This window comes from Prorops nasuta, unplaced genomic scaffold, assembly GCF_024137725.1.
Source record: "Prorops nasuta isolate Cenicafe-Biocafe unplaced genomic scaffold, Cenicafe_Pnas_1.2 PNAS00008, whole genome shotgun sequence".
Taxonomy (NCBI): Eukaryota; Metazoa; Arthropoda; class Insecta; order Hymenoptera; family Bethylidae; genus Prorops; species Prorops nasuta.
The window spans coordinates 754,189-772,857 of record NW_027116805.1 but is presented as its reverse complement, the minus strand read 5'-3'; the positions used below and the strand labels follow the sequence as shown (position 1 = coordinate 772,857).

The 18,669-nt window shown below is 34.3% G+C and overlaps 2 protein-coding genes across 4 annotated transcripts in view; one reads left to right on the top strand and one right to left on the bottom strand.

The window, feature by feature from the left end:
- Positions 1–18,669, bottom strand: part of Dop1R2 (dopamine receptor 2) — an 89,549-nt gene that overhangs the window by 12,911 nt on the left and 57,969 nt on the right. For 2 of the 3 annotated variants that reach the window (XM_066730552.1, XM_066730553.1), the window contains one exon: positions 12,042–12,126. In XM_066730552.1, the coding sequence (XP_066586649.1) occupies positions 12,042–12,126 (85 nt within the window). Of the gene's footprint in view, positions 1–8,449; positions 8,796–12,041; positions 12,127–18,669 lie in introns of all 3 variants that reach the window. The other variant, XR_010822961.1, reaches the window with a different exon arrangement.
- LOC136775887 (uncharacterized) lies at positions 12,817–14,837 on the top strand. The gene has a single exon (XM_066731064.1). It carries the CDS (start codon positions 12,817–12,819, stop codon positions 14,698–14,700), a length of 1,884 nt encoding a protein of 627 aa, XP_066587161.1. The 3' UTR covers positions 14,701–14,837.

Here is an 18,669-nt window from a genome sequence, read left to right as displayed (position 1 = left end):
ATCTCGATGACGGTATTGACGGTTGACCAATGAGAGAGTCAAAATGCGGGAATCTCGTTATCCTAAGCTTATTATACTGGGAAACGACAAATCAGTTGCCAAAGATTTATGAGTCAATTTTGAGTAATCAGAGCCTCTCGATTACGAAAATGCTTATAGTAGTCTCCTAAACTGACTCTATAGTTTCCGACCAACTTCTATAACAAGTCGAATTTCTTGTTCGAAACACAAAAACGTTGATCTCTTATTATGCGATACGTATATATGATATAAAAAAAACATAGAACAAAAGAGTATTGCTTAATATTCTCAAACTACGTCTGAAAAGGCTAAGCGGATTAGTAATAAATCAGTAATTTGTTGCTAAAGCATAAAATGAAAATATGGACGATAGAGGGAATAACAGAACCAATCCTAATAAACGGCCTAAGTTGTTGAATTCTGCTGCAAAAATGTATAAAAATCAGCTTGAGTATCCTTATAATAATAAAGTATAACCATACAGTGTCTTGGTTTTTGCAATTCTCCTGTATTATAACTTCAAGGATTAGCCATACTTCTGTTTTATTTGATTTTTTGTGTTGCCCTATTTGATCCCTTGAGACGATGTCGAACTCTCGACGAAACTTTCCTCCTTTATACTATCAGGTGGTGAATTCCCGAAGGCCATGACGAGTTTTCGATCTCTATCGGGCCTGCTTACTCTTCTTCGCATTGCTAGTTTTACGAGTGGACAAATGAACATGCCCCGTTTTCTATACCACCTTTGGTCCCTTTGTGGCCCAAGAAACCCAAAGTATCGAGTCGACACTTCACTCGTCTTTCTCTTCTGCACCCTACTTCCACCAGAAAAAAACCTCTACTTTCTTCATTCGATTCTCCCTCTTCATTTAGTCCCAATTACAGCACAACAGATCGATTAACTTTGTGGCAAATTCGTACGTCGAAAACTTTCAGTTATCTCCTCTCAGTAATACTTTCTCAGCAAAATTGATAAAACTCAAGACACGAAACAATTGATACAATTTCCCAAATTATGTATAAGCTTTTATCAAAATATTTTTTCAAGCAAATTGACAAACACAAATGATTCGAGAATCTTAAACTACTGTCATTCTATACGATTTATTACAGGTATTAATTAAGTTTGCACGAATAAGCATCTAACGGACTGTACGCAAACCCGTGTCATTCCTAAATCTCTGAATCTATGTTTTGCTGCTCGAGTTAAAACGAGTACAGTACCTTGTTGAATTTCATGAACGAGCTTCTGAGAGCTTTGATGAATAGCTGGCTGCTGTGCTACAGTCCACGTAGCGATTCAGAGAACACTCTGGTATAATAGTTATGCGCAACTTAAAAGAGGGATATATGCAAAACGTTTTTAGTTGGGAATTTTTTTTCAGATATGCATGCATAATGTGTAAATTTGCATATACATATATTTATAAAAATAATGGTGACTCTAGAAAAGGGTGGGTCGGTGGTTCTTGTAATAATAATTGGTGGTTTATTATGCTCGATGAGAGTAGAATTTCTGTGGGTAGGCAGTTGCTGATAGCTCGTTTGTTGAATGATGTCCGTTGCAAGTGTCACATCGGGCGGGACTACATGGGCTATATCCCGAAATCCATGTATAGTAACACACAAGCTGGACGAGTACAATGCCTAAGTAAATTTCGTGAACGAGACGCTGATGGCTTTGATACATGGCTGCTGACGCAGCTCGCGCGACTCGATTGAAAACGACCACCCTGTTCGATATATACATATGTACGATATAGATATATGTCAACTCTCCTATACTACACGAATCGCAACCATTAAAATCTGAGTGCGGGCTTTGCATTACGACGCTCTCTTGTACATAGCTCTCTCGTCACTTAGCCAGCAAACCAGCTAGCCAAACTATATGCTTGGTCAAACGGAATCCACCATTTACCACGTTATCTTTCCCCAAACATCCCTCAAACAAACGTGATAATCCAGTTTCATCGTTTTGCGCTTTTACTACTTCCTACCTATTCTCAGACCTGGATTAAATTAGACGGGAATAAAACTTTTAATACGTCTGTCTTTTTACACCTAGCAGAATTTATTTCGGACAAATTTTATTGTGATGTTTTTAATTATAAACGTATAAATATGTGAACAAAGCTTTCTCTCTCTCCACTGTTTTTTCATAATATTTTCCAGGGGCTTTATCCTTTTTATTCATCCACTATATTATTTCGAGTGATTGTAAACTATATAGTGCTGTGTAGTTATCCGAATGCTAATTCTCAATTTAAAGAAATGCAGTTGCAGTTTCAAGGACCAGTTATAAAGAACGAGTGGATGAGGGTCGATTTCAAGTTTCTAGGGATTTCCAAATGGCATTGCAATATATTTTGCTCTACCGTTCGCAAATTGCCACTTCACACAGCTCTTCAAGGGTAACGATTATTTTGTCTCTAGAAATTCTCGTTTAATCTATTCTAATGCAACGTCTCTCTTTTCTTTGTTACAGGTATACTGTCGTAAATGGAAGAATGCAGCATTTGCAGCAAACACTCAGTAGTGAAAATCGAAATTTAAATTATTACTAACATTTATTAAATTGCTGGAAACACGTATACTGCATATTCAAAATTTGATAAATGATATTAGTAGTAGCTTAAAATTCGTTTTTGTCGATTTCGCGTTTGTTGCTGATACAGCATTTTTCCACTGGACGATATATATATATATATAGTGTATTATACAATGAAGAGCAGCAAATGCTTCCCAGACAGGTATCCCCTCCCTTTTCTAACCAACTCATTTCAATGGAAATGCTGCTCTTGCTTCGTTACAAGTTTTCGAATTAATTTTATCGCTTACGACGAATAAAGAAAATAAGAATAATTGAATTAAATAATAACCAAAAAGATCTTGTTATATAAAAGGGCTAGAAAAATCATAGAAGCATTTTTTTGACAATATTTTGCTGTTTCCTATTGAGATTTTCAAGTTAATTTAATCATTTATAACGAATGGTATGAAAATAATAAAAAATATGATAACATGGAAGGGGAGATATAGGAGAATAGTGGGGGTATTTGTTTGAGAAGCACTCGCGCTGCTCCCTCTTGAACACACTCGAAGAGCAGAGCCTAGTATTACAGCAAGTACTAATTACTATAACCCATTACTGATTCCCTCGTTGAATCGTGCACACACACACCCTGATAGTTTCAAACAAACCCCTTAAGAAATAGGTTTTAATGCACTTGTGTTTACTATTTCACGGTCATTCTAAGTTTACAACAATTTATGAAACAGCCTTTTCCTCCATATTTCGTTTACATATATATATATATATATATAATAACAAGATTTCTATAAGGTTAAGCAAAATCCCCTTAACAATTTTACCATACGCAATGAATTCCAAGTTGAATAAGAAAAAAGTTCTTTTTAATCTGAATTTGGTTTATAAGCATAAACACATGTAGTGTACTACGTACGATTTATGGATGGATCATTGAAAACATTCAATTTTGCTAAAAAGCGTGTGAAACATGAGAGACACGTTAAATGTCGAGGAAAATAAAAAAGTTAGTAAAGTAAAAGCTCGCGAATGGGTGAGAGAGAATGTAAGTCAAGGGAGTAGCAGTACCGACATGTGAATTATTGCGCGTTCGCGCGCGATTCGCAAATTCTTCGGCGTCGCAGCTGTCGGATTGGTTTTCCGATCGTGGAAAACCCGTCGTGTCTCCCGTTAGACGACTTTCATTAGTCGCGTTTCTTTGACGCTCGTGAAATATGGGTTACGCTACCAGTTCCAAGTCCCTTTCCTCCCTAATAAAACTCGACGGACGCAATCAATATATCTTTCTCGATCCAATTCACCTATCCTGCAAACCTAAAGGATTTTTTACCAATCGATCATATGTATAGGCATGTATCATACTGTTCACTCTGTCCCTCTCTTTCGTCCCTAGCGTACAACCATTAAACATAAATCGACGAAAAACCTGGGAATTTTTCTAACGTGCTACACGTCTTAGCTTCGCCTCCAGATATCTAATAGTATCATAAATTATCTCAAATTACTACTTGTATTAGTATTTTTACGTCGAATTCAATAAGCATGCACAGCTAATGTCTTGTAAATTATTTTCAGACGCGATGTTATAGTCCATTTGTAAGTTTACTATTGGTGTAAAAAAATCTACAAAAACTGACTAAAAATAAAAGAATCCGGAATCGCGTTAAAATATTTAGCTCACTATTAAAACGGGCGTAAAAATTTTAATACAAATCTGATATGTATATATTACAGGGAGAGAAAATTATTTATTTGAGAGAGAGAGAGAGAGAGAGGAATTAATCGTTACCTATTGGAATAATCGCCTTTAAATAATGTTTACCTGATATTAGTGACATTTAATTAAATGGATTAAAATTTATTTGATTCAATCAGTTATTTATTAAAATCAAGCAAGTATATTTAATTACGATTATTGAAATAGAAATTTATTTGAATCAAACAAGTCTTTTTATATTAGAAATAATCGATTTCACGTTGCTAGAAGGGACGAAAGATTGATATGGTTTTGTGTAGCATTGTATACAAAGATGTCAAGTGTGTTATTTTAACACGTTTCCTGACAGAGGAAACGCGTTGGAATAATTAGCTTGTTATTGCAATCGATTGAAAAATATTAATACAAGTTTGACATGTTATTAATATACACACGTACAAGATATTTGAAATAATCGATTACAGTAGAATAGGGAGGAAATAATTCCTACGCCTTTTTTAATATTGTTTAAAAATAAGCCTGTTGGTATATATATAAAAAATGTCTGTAATGTAAGATGGATATATGCATATATATATATACGTGCACATACTAGATGGTGTGGTTATGATACGAGGCTACGTGCTGAAACTGGTGCAATGTGAGCCCAGCTAGCTACATACCTACCATTTCCGACATTTATATCTCATCCGGCGACAAACGGGACCGTAATTCAACTAATACTCTTGTTTTTCGGAACTTTTGCCATGACATTTGCTACCCCCCAAAATGGCTCCAAGCAGCATAGAGATGCAGCGATCGTTAATAGTTTTACCAGGCCAGCTTTTCTTTCCCCTACAAGCTTCAGTTCAACCCTCCATTCAACTTTTCTTACTCTCCCTTAAACCTTAAGCGTATATAAACACGAAGGTTTGTGTTGAAAAATCACAATGTATACTCGTTCTACGACCAAATTAGTCTTCTTCCTCTTCTTCACTTTTCTCATCTTTTGTTTCCTATTTAAAGTTTTAACGACGATAAAATACTTTAAATAAATAAAGGAGTTCAGAAATAAAACAGAGGCTCTTTCTGAAAGTTGAATAAAATATGTATGCATTCAGCGCATTTAGAACCACACTGACATTGGCATGATTGTTTGCTGTTCGTATTTTGATAAGAGACAATTTTATGAAACTCGCGGAGAACTGAGATTTCTGGAAAATATATAGTGCAGTGCTGACATTTCTGTTGGACTTTTGGTGTGTTTATGCAAAGTCCTTATGCAGTGTTTATGGATTCTATGGAAGTAACGGAGCAGCCAGGCGAGCATGATATACAGGAGCTTCAGCCTTTAGGGATGCTTTCTTCAAAATACTACGTATATATGATTTAAACTACGCAAGTCTTTTTTATGATCGTTACTTGGGGCCTGGTGTGCAGTCGTACGAAGCCATAAACTTTTTAAAACAGTCGTTTTACGTTTTACCATCACTATGTACAAAAGCAGAAGCGTGGGTGGAAGCTTTTTTCATCAATTTTTCAGTCACACCACTAATACCATATGCAAGATAGTTCTGATATTTGCTTTGTAATATCGATCGACTATTCGTTTACGAGTTTGTTAAAAGTAAAACTCTACACGTTGTGAAAGTAAATCTTATTTTTGGAATAAATCACATGTCGGCCAGCTGACAAAGCATTTATAGTATATAGCACAGTGTTAAATAAGGTAGAAAAAGCTAATTCCAGTGATATTTAAATTGTAATGTGAATGAGTATTTCAAGAATTCAAGTAGATTGTCTGGAAACAATTATTATTACCGTGCGATTAATTTTAGCTTTTTATTCACGAGTTTTTCCCATTTTATGCAAGACCTTACGAGAAAGGAAGGATTATCGTTTCGTTCTTTTAGAGATTATTTTGTCATAGTTGCACCTTGCTGAATGGATTATGTGAACGAAAGAGTTGGTGAGAAAGAATTTTACTGGCGTTTTTCGCTATCCCCTTACATTCATGATTCATTAAAGAGATCATTTCACAGCATTACTCTTTTCTTTCGAAGCATTCCTTTTTCTACTGTGTGCGAGGCTTGTATCGAAAAAATGGATCTAAAGTTTCATTGCGTTTTACCTGGGTGTATTAAAAACGAATTTTTACTGTTTAGTGGATTTTTATATAGGTAGCTGTACACACAGTGGCACTATTGCGAAATTTTTTATCAAAAGAAGTGTAAGTCTAGAAAACTCTTTCGTCTCTTTCAGCTCAATTACATTTAACTCATGCGAGGAGTTTAATGGTAATAAAGAGGCTACATAAGTGCCAATTCATAACAAAGTGAGATTCAACTATATAAAAGAGTTACGTGTTGTAAACTACACATGATTAAACCATTAATTTTTTTTTATAAATGTATAAAAAATAGAAATAGGGTGAAAATTGCTATTAAAAGAGAATAACTCTTGTAAGATTTATTTTTATATGCTGATATATGTCGACTTTATATTTTTTGCACTGGGTTCTTTTATTATTTTTATTCTTTAACCGTGTTCGAAAATTGTGTGTGTGTGTATGTGTTCAGAAGCTATTATTAGTCATTACCAAATTTAAAATAAATCAAGAATTAAATTGTTTTAAAACTAGGTGCTCTATATTCTGGGCATTGACCAAGATTAAGTTTTTCTTCTAGTACAGCATAATTATAGTCATTGCAACATCTGAAAATTAGAATTGTTTGAAATATGGTGCTCTACAAATCAAAATAAAATTTTTTCTTGTAGTACAGCATATATAAAAATAGCTTTTACAGCTTGTGATATTTTTCCAATTGACGAAACTGATTACGTAAATTTTACCATTATTTTCGAAAGCGATGATACTCAAGTGACACAGGTGATACAAAAATAGAGCTTCAGGTTTTATATATAAATATATATATATATATGCAGTTGGAGGATTTACAGTTTTCAAGAAGTCGATACTAGAAATGAAAGCCGTATGCGTATTGGCGATTTGTGGTTCGCTATTTCAGCATCGCTGTTTATTGCGGAGGCGTTATTCCCGTGTCGGTCGTAAGTTCAAGCTCGAAGCTTTCTTATTAGAAAAAAAAAAACCAAGGAATGAAAGTGAAAAAGAAGGAAGAAAAAAGAGTCGCCACAGGCATGTCGAGCATCCGGCACTCGTTTCTTTTGCTTTTCTTTCCTTTCCTTTCCTCCCCTTCTATTTTATTTCATTTCTTCTTCCACTAATTTCACAGGACCATATTAAGTTTACTCCTTTTCCTCCACGAGTTTACATTTCTCTTATCTTCAAGTGTGATGGTGAACGTATATTTTCAATTCCATATTTCTTATAACAAATCGATATTCCTACCTGTGATATTTTTATATTACTATACCAGAAATCAACATAAGGATTCTATGGTGGTTATTGGACCGTATGGAAGAATTCCAACCTATACTCTTCGTCTGATCACCAACATTTATTCAATATTTCTCGCGGTAGCTCGCTCTATTTATCCTACTGCTTATATATTGTTATAAATTGTAAATCCTTTCGAGTATCCATACGAATCAATGAACTTGTCCTTACGTCCCTGCGAGCAGCAATTTCTTGCCACAAATAGTTGTCAGTAAGCGTCAAAAGACGCTTGGCGTCTGACGTTAAAATCCTGTCATGTTGTATTTGGTCAACTGAAATCTTTTTCATAAGAATTCATAGATTCTGAAAACACCATTGTTATATAAAAAGAAGTGACCTAGCGTTAAGAAAAATGTTACATGCCTATTACCAAGAAAATGTATTTTTCCTCAGCAATAACTTGTTGAATTATGCATAGATTATGTAGAATATAATAAAAACACAAGAGTGAGGGGAAAATTGATTTATGCGAAGTTAGCTTAAAGTGTCGAAGATATATTTCTGTTATTGAAGATTGTAGCTCAGCGTGAATAAAACGAAAGGTGAGTCGAATGTTAAAAGATATTTTGGTAGTTACAGGAAAGAAAGGGAGTAAGGTGGTTCCATTGCTAAAAGATATTCTGTACACGTAGAACATTCGTGCCGTGTTCGATAATAGCAGAGGGGGTGCAAGACGTGCAAGTGCGTGTGTGCATATAGGTGAACCATTTCTCTTGGCATCTACAGGAGCTTGAAAGTTAGCTCTACTCGTTATTCAACATACCGAGGTGGTTTAGTCAAAACGGGATGACGATAGACCCTTTGTCGTTCGTGAGTAATTTGCAGTGTAGAGAGCAACTACGGACGACGCGCGGACCTTTTTGGATGATTACGGGGATGCATGGGGACCCTGGGTCAACAATAGAAATTCGCTGCCTTCACGCTGATGGTACGATGCTAAGGAACTGACAAGGAGCGAGAGATTTGCAGAATCCGTCGATAAACAACCAGCTCATGGTGATATAGGTGATATCCCATCGTTAAATGTAGGTTTGCTCGCTCGAGTTTTCTCGACTTCTTCGCAAGTAGTGAATCGAGTATGACGAGTAGTATCTGGCCGATGAAAACCTCTGAAAAAATATGCCATTTACGATAACGTCCACTACCCCTTTTTAACAATCAGACCAATTTTCACCTGTATTCATTATCTTTTACTATTTAGATTAAAAATGCAGAAATATCACTGGCTCAACTTTCTTTTCTTTGCATGATTCATGAATACAAAATTTAATATTTTTCATCTTGCAGATCAAGCGTAACTTTTGTGATAAATTAGGGGTAAAATGGACGAAAACTGATTGTTCTCGTAAGAGTGAATAGAATTTGTTCGATTTTATTTCATCTGTGTAAATCGAAAAAATTGAAAGATTGTTATAAAATTGTTATCGTAGAATTTAATTAAAAAGTTGTTAAAGATTAAATATTTTGTAATTCAGGATTTTCTGTTAGTCAATAGACTGTTCAATAGATACTTGGTCTATGATCATTAATTTGCTGAACCAATAGAAATAAGTTTTGAATTAAAGAATGTTTGATCCTTAATAACTTATTAATTAAGGGCTGTGAAGCTAAAAACTTTAGAAGAATCTTCTACTTAAAATTTGTCCCTTTCTACATTTGTCGAGGTGCCAGAAATTTATCTTAAGATCGATATAAAGTCGTAGAAAAAAGTATTAATTGTAAACAAGTATACAAATGAAGTGTGTATGAAAGTCGTGAATATTAGAACGTTAAATATTTTCATTTATTTAGCTGTATTAGCTCATATGTTCGTAACGAATTTTACTTTTCTCTTCAAAATTTCTATGCTATTATATTTTTTTCTTCCTAAAGCTAAAACACGATTTAATCACTAATTATGAATTAAACTCTATGGTAAAGAATACATGAATTCCTTCCGAAGAATCTCAATAGAATTTTGAACTATCGAACGGAAAGAATCTCTTGTATGATTAATGCTCTAATATCTATAAGAAATTAACGAATCTACGTATCAGATATAGTTAAAGTTTTGGGTCAACGTGGGTGAAGCTGCTTAAGGACGTTTCCTGAGTTATACTGCTGCTACGCGAGGCTTGGTGCGAGAAACTATTTGGTTCCTGGGGGTGCGTGAGTTTATTGCATTCCTGGAAGGGTGAGTAGGAAGCTCGTTGGAGTAGTGGCGCTGGCATTGGTTGACTTGAATCCTTGAATGTGATAATTGTCACTTTGCTCCACGTGTGATCTGCTATTTGTAACGGAACTCAACTGTGGCTTGTATAGTATATGAAAGGAGAGAGATAGTCGAAATTAATGAATCTTACCTAGTCATAACAAACAGTAAGACATTGCGACTGGTAATTATCACAGATATTGCGAAATCTCTCTACAGTTAGAGTATACTCTTAGCTGCTCATAGGACGAATAATTCAAACTTTGTCGCTTTCTAATTAGATAACAAAACCTGTTTCATAGTTGTTCCTTGCTTGAATGACATTAATGTAAGAGAGTTTAATTACAGTGACGTTTTCAAACAAAAAATAATATACACAGATAATCTATAATAGTTTTCTCCCCTTATTGAATTATAATAGTTCAGAAATTGTTAGTATTATCATCCTTCTTTTCTTCAAGCATGATGTAATATTATTTAGAACGTGACTTTGAGAGAAAGTTATCTGGGAAAATGTTGAGTGGTTTCAACGAGGACAATGAAAACATACCTAACAAATAGTTTTTCATTAATAAATTCCAGTTGCAGCGGCTCATACGACGAATAATTGAAAACTTTGTCCTTTTCTACATAACGAAGTCTGTTTTATAGTTATTCCTTGCACGAGCGACATCAGTGTAAGAGTTTTTAATTAAAGTAATGTATTAGAAAAAAATGCACAGAAAATTTGTAAAAGCTCTGTTTTTTTTTATCGAATTATTAGAGTTAAGAGATTTTTAGTGTTATCATCTTCGTTTTCTCCAAGCATAATGTAATAGTACCTAGAGCGTGACTTTCAGGGAAAATTATCTCTCAAAATGTTGAGTGGTTTCAACAAGGACAATGAAAATATGGCCAACAAAGTTTTTCATTAATAAATTTCAGTTGCGTTTGGTTGCTTTCCTTATTGCAGTAAAATTTTACTGCTCAAGTTTTTCTCCATGCTCATATTTGGTTATAAATTCAGATGCTTTACATATTTTAGATTCGAGGCTTTCGTGGCCATTGCTCGGTGTACATTTTTAGCTTCCGAATGATCAACGCTTTCAAACTTATCGATTTGTTCGATTTGGACTGAAAATAGCACTGTACATGTTGCTATAAGCCAACAAAGTGTTTCAAAAGGATTTTCTATTTTCTTTTCTATTTATTTATAACAATAAGAAGGATAACTTGAACAGTGAGAGACTGATTTTAAATGGTGATTTCTATTCAGTCCCTATGTATATAATTAGATTAAAAAACAATGTACGTAAGGAAACAATTTGTTAAACAGAAGAATACAGATGTTTCAAGTGATATTATTTATTATTGTAAAAAAAAGAATAATAGAAAATGTATAAGAAATAAAAGAAAAGATTTAGAAAATTGAATTTCTATCGGAAGTTATGTTAGTTTTGGAAGAAATAGATAAGAAGAAGATGGAATAGGTTGGTAGAATGACATTCACTGACGTTTTCTTTTATTTGAAGAATAACTCGATAACGCTGCTCGCTCATTCGAGAGAATCTCCAAATCTTTCGTGTTACCGTAGGTACAATAAATTTCGTTTCCTGCCAAGCACTAGCTATATCTGACAGAATTTCGATTAAGAATCCAAATGGTTTTCTGATCCAGTCAAGTTTTATGAAGCGTAGTAGTACTGACTTTTTAATCATATAATAAGTACTCCAATTCAAACATGGAAAGCTATCAGGAGTTTCTTGCGAACCAAGTACAAATATACGTACGTAATTTGTCGTTAACGAGATAGGACTGCTGAACGGTAGACTCTTCATCAAATGATAATAATTTCCTCGGATACTTTTTATAAGTATAACGATATCTCAACATGATTTTTAACATACGATATTTTATAAGCAATCTTAATTATTTTTAATTAAGATCAAGAAGAGAAGCTCTTTTATAACAGTATTCATTCCTTAGTATTACGAACTTGTAAATATCTGTGGGGTTTCTTTCAATGATAATTTTTTAGTTGAAAATTAACTATTGATCAATTTTTAAGCTCAGAAAGAAATGTAATTATTTGTAGAGTAAGCTATTGTAGTTAATTTTAACAAGAAATAATGTTAGAACCTAACAAATACAGCTTTTCTTAAAAGTGCTTATTGAATTCACTCACCTGACTAGGTTTACATCTAAACGCTGGCTGGTATCGACGTCTCATTCGTCTTGGACAACAGACGCAAAGTATCCTCACGAACGCCCTGCAACAGTAAGAATAAATTGCATAGCGTTTAAACTTTTGAAGGAAATGTATGGTACGTGAGGCAAATGTTTGAATAAGGAGTATTAAATTAACATGGTTAATTATGCCAAAGCTAATTAATCTTGAACTACGTGCATAAGTAAGTTCATCAAAGCGCGCTGACTCAAACGTCAAGATCGCATGACTTGTACGCGTTCTAAAATATCGCAGTCACCCTCAGACATTTGCATACAAAGGTCATTATATGTACATATATTGTACAATATAACACGCGACGAAATTCATTGCCATTTTAACAAATGCAAAATTTCCTTCTCTCCAACTCTCCTAATCAAGAAATTTTTTACCCAAACGGAATAACGTTTTCAAAATAATTAAATAACTTCCATCGTAAAACTCGTATCTCTAGCCTTGCTCATCAAACAAAGTCTATAATAAAGTACTTGCCTAACTGTGTCATTGTTATTAAAAAAAGAAGTATCCATTGTATTAACATTGAGTAATACACGATTCTCTCGTGTGTTGGACATTTTATCAGATGTGCTTGATACATTCATGTTTTATGCTATTAAACAAACAAATTGCAATATCAGATTTGAAGAATAACCGTAAGTTTCCAGAGCGTCATGGTCGTTTAAATTGTCCAGTACATGCACGAACTTTCAGCCAGGTTATTTAACGTGTAAAAATGTATGGAATACTTGTAAACGTTTTGGTAATATCACTAGTGATGCCAGTACAATGTATTATGGTACCAGACTTGGTGAACGAAGAATTAATGCCTATGCATTTGGAATTGGGAAATCGTTCTGAAATTTTGACAGAGTTGACGAGACATAGAGAAGAGTGCTCTCAGTTTTTAATATCGATGGCGTGCATCAATAGCTTCTTACAGACGAACCTATGCTATTCAGATAGGTCCTCCGTGTTAATATCAAACACAGGGTGGAACGTGAACGGAATCACCGATTCGTTTATGATCGAGCTACGAGCAGATATAGGTCTCTACGTGATGGACGAAGGCTTTATTGAACACAAAAGATACAATAGATCTGCCAGCGCAATAGTTCTCACTGAAAATGCAAATAGCCTGACGAATATGACGAGTCACATGGAATCCCTTTGTGGTAGAGACTGCCAATACTTGATTATAATTACTGAAATCCTGGAAGATACCGAGAGCTTCCTCCAGGAAGCTAACAGCGTGGTGGAAATAATGTGGACCCTGTGGATAGTAAAAGTGATCGTGTTTGGTAGTTCTTGGGAAAACGTTATGTTAGCAGGTAGTGTCAGCTTTAAAAGTGGCGAAATGTGTGCCCCCTCCGAGCCAAAACTTTTGGACGTCTGTGACAAGAAGCAAGGTTGGAAGAAGATCAATTATTCAAAATCATTGCCAATGAACAAATGTGTGGTTAACGTGGCGTTCTACGAGAACCTTCCATACACTGGTAGCTCGAACGACAGTGATGAGATAATTGGATTCGAGGGTAGTTTAGTGGAGACCGTTGTGAAGAGTCTCGATGCTGATATATCGAGGGACAAGGTTGAATGGGGTAATGTGACAGATATTTACGAAGACTTAAAAGTGAAGCTGCATTCGGATGATTATTACGATTTGATATTCGGCGGTATATCCTGGTCTCCCCAGGGGGATCTCGATTTCACCGTATCCTACGATATGGTACGATACGCGTGGATGATTCCGACCAGACCCAACGTGTCCTTGAAAGGATTGATAGCTCCCTTTACCCTCCATACATGGCTGGCCGTTCTCCTAGTTTTAACATTTGGCAGTCTGGTCAAAATATTCTGTATTCGTGAGACGACGTTCTTGGACCTTTCAGCGATTCTTTTTCAAGTGCCCGTTTCACGTTTGCCCACCAGAGATTCTACCAGGATCAATTTTATATCTTGGGTAATATTTTCTTTCTTCCTCGCGCAATTTTATCTAGCTGCCTTGGCTAAACAGTTGTTGAGCGCCTCGAATGTTCAAATAGAAACGATGAAGGAGCTCGTCAGCTCCGGCTACGTTTGGGGTGGAACATCGCGTCATAGGGAAATCTTCAGCGACGTCGACGATACTGACGAAGATCTTGAGGACAATGAGATCATTCGAACGATTTACAAGAGATTTACCGTTTTCGAGTACGATGACTATGTGAATAGACTGGCTGATCTTTTGTCTGGAAGAAACACCACTCTAGCACTGGTTGTAATGTTGAACGCTACCACCAAAGTTTCGCCATTCGATGAAGAAATCGTTCACGTAATGTCCGAAATTATGGGCTCCTATCCTTTGTCCATTTCCACCTGGGTCGGAAATCCATTTTTAATGGATATCAACAAAAATATTCAGTATCTTATTCAGACCGGATTCGTTCAATTTTGGGCTCAGAGAACAGTGCTTAATGGAACCAACATTGACGACCCCAGAAACGCCGACGTTACGGCTGATGATCTTGGCTTGGAGCAGCTTATACCTGGATTTCTATTGCTAGCTATTGGATACGGTCTTGGCTTCATTATGATTCTAATTGAAATTGCTGCATATCCCACGAAATATTTATTCTAGCAAGATACTACATTTTTATGAAGACTATACTTTACTAGTTTTTACCGAGACCTGCAAAAATCAATAAATACAGGGCATAATGAAGCGATCGCTCTTTCTCGTAGGAGGTTTTTACCAAGAGTTGCCTAATTGCTTATAAATCCCCCAAAATATTTATATGAGCAAGGTTAGACTTTTTTAAAGAGCTGCTTTAATTTTTTTTTTGTGAAAGTTACAAAAATCAATATACAGGACGTAACAAAGTAATCGTACTTTCTTGAGAAAGGCTTTTACCGAGAGTCTTCTGATCAGAACCCCTCAAGTCGCATCAAAATCGATGCAGCGCTTATCGAGTTACAAACTTTTGAAAATTGATGTTTTTTTACACTTTTTTGAAGAGCCGAGGGTGAGACTGAACTCAGCTGAGTGCCTGTTTATTAATTTTAATGGTATTTGATCATTCGTTGCTGTATATTATACTTTTAATTGAAATGTATTCATATTTAATTATCGTTTGATTGTAAATAAAGTGAGCGAATTTGAGGAGTTGCTGCTAATTATTAGTCGGTTCATCCTCATGTACAATAGATTATAGGGTGTGCTTATAAATAAGGGAGAACGTTGATAGGATTCAGTAGATAGCTAATGGTCGATCTATAGTAAACTGAAATTGCATGCGGAACAAATACAGTGGGTTCGTCCTGGATTAAAAGGATTGACTTTACGGTATATGGCTCTGTATCGGCCAATGGCTTAGTCAGCTAATACACAAATCTCTTGGTAACCTTGTTTTGGCTTAATCTCAGTGTTATAGACAAAACGAATTGAGATGAAAAAGACGAGCCTCCTTGCCACTCATCATGGATAGGTGATAGCCTCTATAGAAACGATTACATGACTACACCATTAACATCAGCTGCTTATCACACCCAATTCCAAATACTATTACTTCTATTTTAACAAGTACGAGTAAAATTCTCTCCCTTATACACTGCTACCATATTTTGCATTGCAATAAATTATTCCACAAATTATTTTGGTGCAAATTCTTGCAAATTGTAAACTTTATAATATTAATCTAGCATAAAATGCTTATTTCAATCTATGTTTCTAGAAGTAAATTTTAATTTTCCTAGAGAGTTTTGATAGTTAAAATTTGTTGCCTTAATGTAAAATATTATTTAAAAAGGCAACATAAATAAGTAGTATAGGCACTCATAAATCGAGCACTCTGTACTAATGCCGCTCATTAAAAACCGCAACATCGTAACCTAAGAACAAGCATTTAGTATTTTGCATTAATTCGAGTCTTATAATCTGTTCTTTTAAATTTTTTTTACTTATTTTAATGTTTCACCAACACTGTCGCAAATCTGAATGAGTTTTTAAAAGAGGTGCTCGTAGACCTTTACAGGTAGGCTTTGAAATCAATCAAATCTCTTCTGAAGCAGTTACTCTTAATTATAATTACGTTTACGTGAAAGGAGAAAGCTTTTCAATTTTGACGTTATTTTATATTATAATGAGAAATATTTAATTTAATTATATTATTAAGGTTTGTCTTATATAAGAATAGGATTAATAATATTATTAATATTCATAATACATTGTGTACTTTATACATTCATACAGCATATGCACATAAAAGATTTGCTGATTTACTTTTGCTTGGTGTAGAAACGGAAGAAATAGTTTAGTAGTGGATAGGAGTGGTGAAAATACTCCCTCCAGATGGGAATGCGGATACTTAATTTGGCCCCTCGTCCTTTCCTGCAGAAAATAAGCCTCGTAAAGTCAGTCCTTGGCTTATCTGGGACGAAAGCCGGCCATTCAAGGCCGATCGAAGCAAAGTAACAGTGCAGCAAGGGGTATCACTATACCGTAAGCGTAAATGAAATGTCTGTCTTTATCCTTGGTCTTGGAAGGAACTAATATTCGCGTATAAGCGCAGCTATCCTTGCTTCTATTACGTCTCTTAATGAATTGTATTCCTCCGTAAACTAAGGCACATCTGGAAAACCTATAAAAGTGGAAATCTGCTAAAAATTTTTATGTTTATCCATAATCAACAAAATTTAATGGTGCTAATATTTTATTAGATCAACTGATAATTACAAAAAATAATGATAATATTGGATCTGATTAAATTTATGCCTGAAACAACCCATGAAATTACATCAATTCATCTCTACCATGAAATGATACTTCTACTTTTGGTTTAATTTAATCAATGAATTTGTTTTTACGACTTTTAATATACAGTGCTCTCTGGATTAGATTATAAAGGCTTTATGTGTACTCCATTTACGGATAGTTATAATCTACATATGGAGCACTTGATCTTTCACAAAGTAGTGTCTAGAGACAGATAGAGTAGCATACATATATACGACTTTGCTTATAGTTCAGAAGCCTTGATCGTATTGTACAAATGAAAATTTCACGTGGAGACCACGTACAGCCAGAAACACGAAGCCCAATCGTAGTTGGGATGGCTGAGAAAGTCTGGTCCTATTCGCTTCGAGCTACTTTGGCTCAACATGAGTTTTCGCTCAGTACTACCTCGGCTCAGAACGGGATCACGAAAAAATGAAGTTTCAGCAGAATGACATGTCGTATCTCCTTTAACACATGAAATAAAATTTTATATCAAATCGTGTCACAATTTTTTCTCAACCATAAAACTTTTTATTATATTTGCTATCTTATTGCTACTTTGAAAGACCATCTTTGTTTTATATTAATGATACTAAAACTGTTAAAAAAAAATTTTTAGCTGCTTATGAGGTACGGTTTCCAAAAAGTAAGTTCCTGTAATGAGATATTATAAGTTAAAATAATGTATGTTAAACGTTATTTTAATAATTTCTCTCTTTCAAATATTAGTTAGTCTTATTTATTTCCACGATACGATTTGATAATGATTTCTTATTTTAAGTACACATATATATAGCTTTTATTTTGTCAGAAAAGCTTGAAAATTGGGACAGCCATTACGGTAGGACTTTAGTATAGGACGTTGACATATAAAGGTTAAATTTATTTTAAATAGAGCGATATTAAAGTAAACCGCTTCGTAAGCCACTCACATTACTAATAAAACGTAAAAATGTTTTCATGCACGTGTGAACATAGCGAACATAGCAAACATAGCTTAGCTTACTGTGCGGTCACAGTATTAGATAGTCATCCGAGCTGAGGCAGAACGTAACCACTATGGTTTATACGTTATTTAAACAATGTGGGTAATATATATTTTTTAATAATTTTATAACTTTGTTAAAATGCTTAAATTAATAAACTTTCTTTATTAATTTGTAAGTAGAGAGACATAAGAAATATTTTTAATTTAATAAATAAAGCTAATCGTGGAATTATATCTGTAGGGAATATTTTGTCACTTCTCTTATAGTTTATTTTGCAAAAGTCAGTGTTATAGAATTTTTCGTATAAAATTTCGAAGCATTCAAAGCATATTATAAAAACGCATGCAAAATTCTTTGAGCATTTATTATATCTTAGAAATGATGCTAAAGTTTCCTGAAATACTCAGGATGAATCTTTATTAAAAAATTCTCAGATATTTGCATACAATATCATATCATCTCAATTATATAAATCGGACTTAATGTGAAATTCATTTGTTTAAAAATTTTAAAATAAAAAAAATAAAATAGTTAATAGCCATAAATTTCAGAATTATATTCAAAAATATTTTTTCCATGCTTTTAGCTTTAAAAGAAATCGAACGATATAGCAACGATTATTATATATGCTGTTCTATTGCTGCAGCGAGCGGACAAAATGGCCGCAGATCAGAATTAACACCACATTTACTAAAGGGTCATTTTTAAACTTTTATATTTTCGATATTCAGTCGAAAGAAGATATACTGGACAATTACCAAGATAAAATTTGCAAAAATAAACTTTGGAACGTTATTATTAATTTCTTCAAAAGGATAATAATAATTACTTTCCTTTTATAAAG

Excerpts from the sequence above, each read along its gene's own strand:
- LOC136775887 (XM_066731064.1), top strand. The coding sequence starts at position 12,817 with ATGTATGGAATACTTGTAAACGTTTTGGTAATATCACTAGTGATGCCA.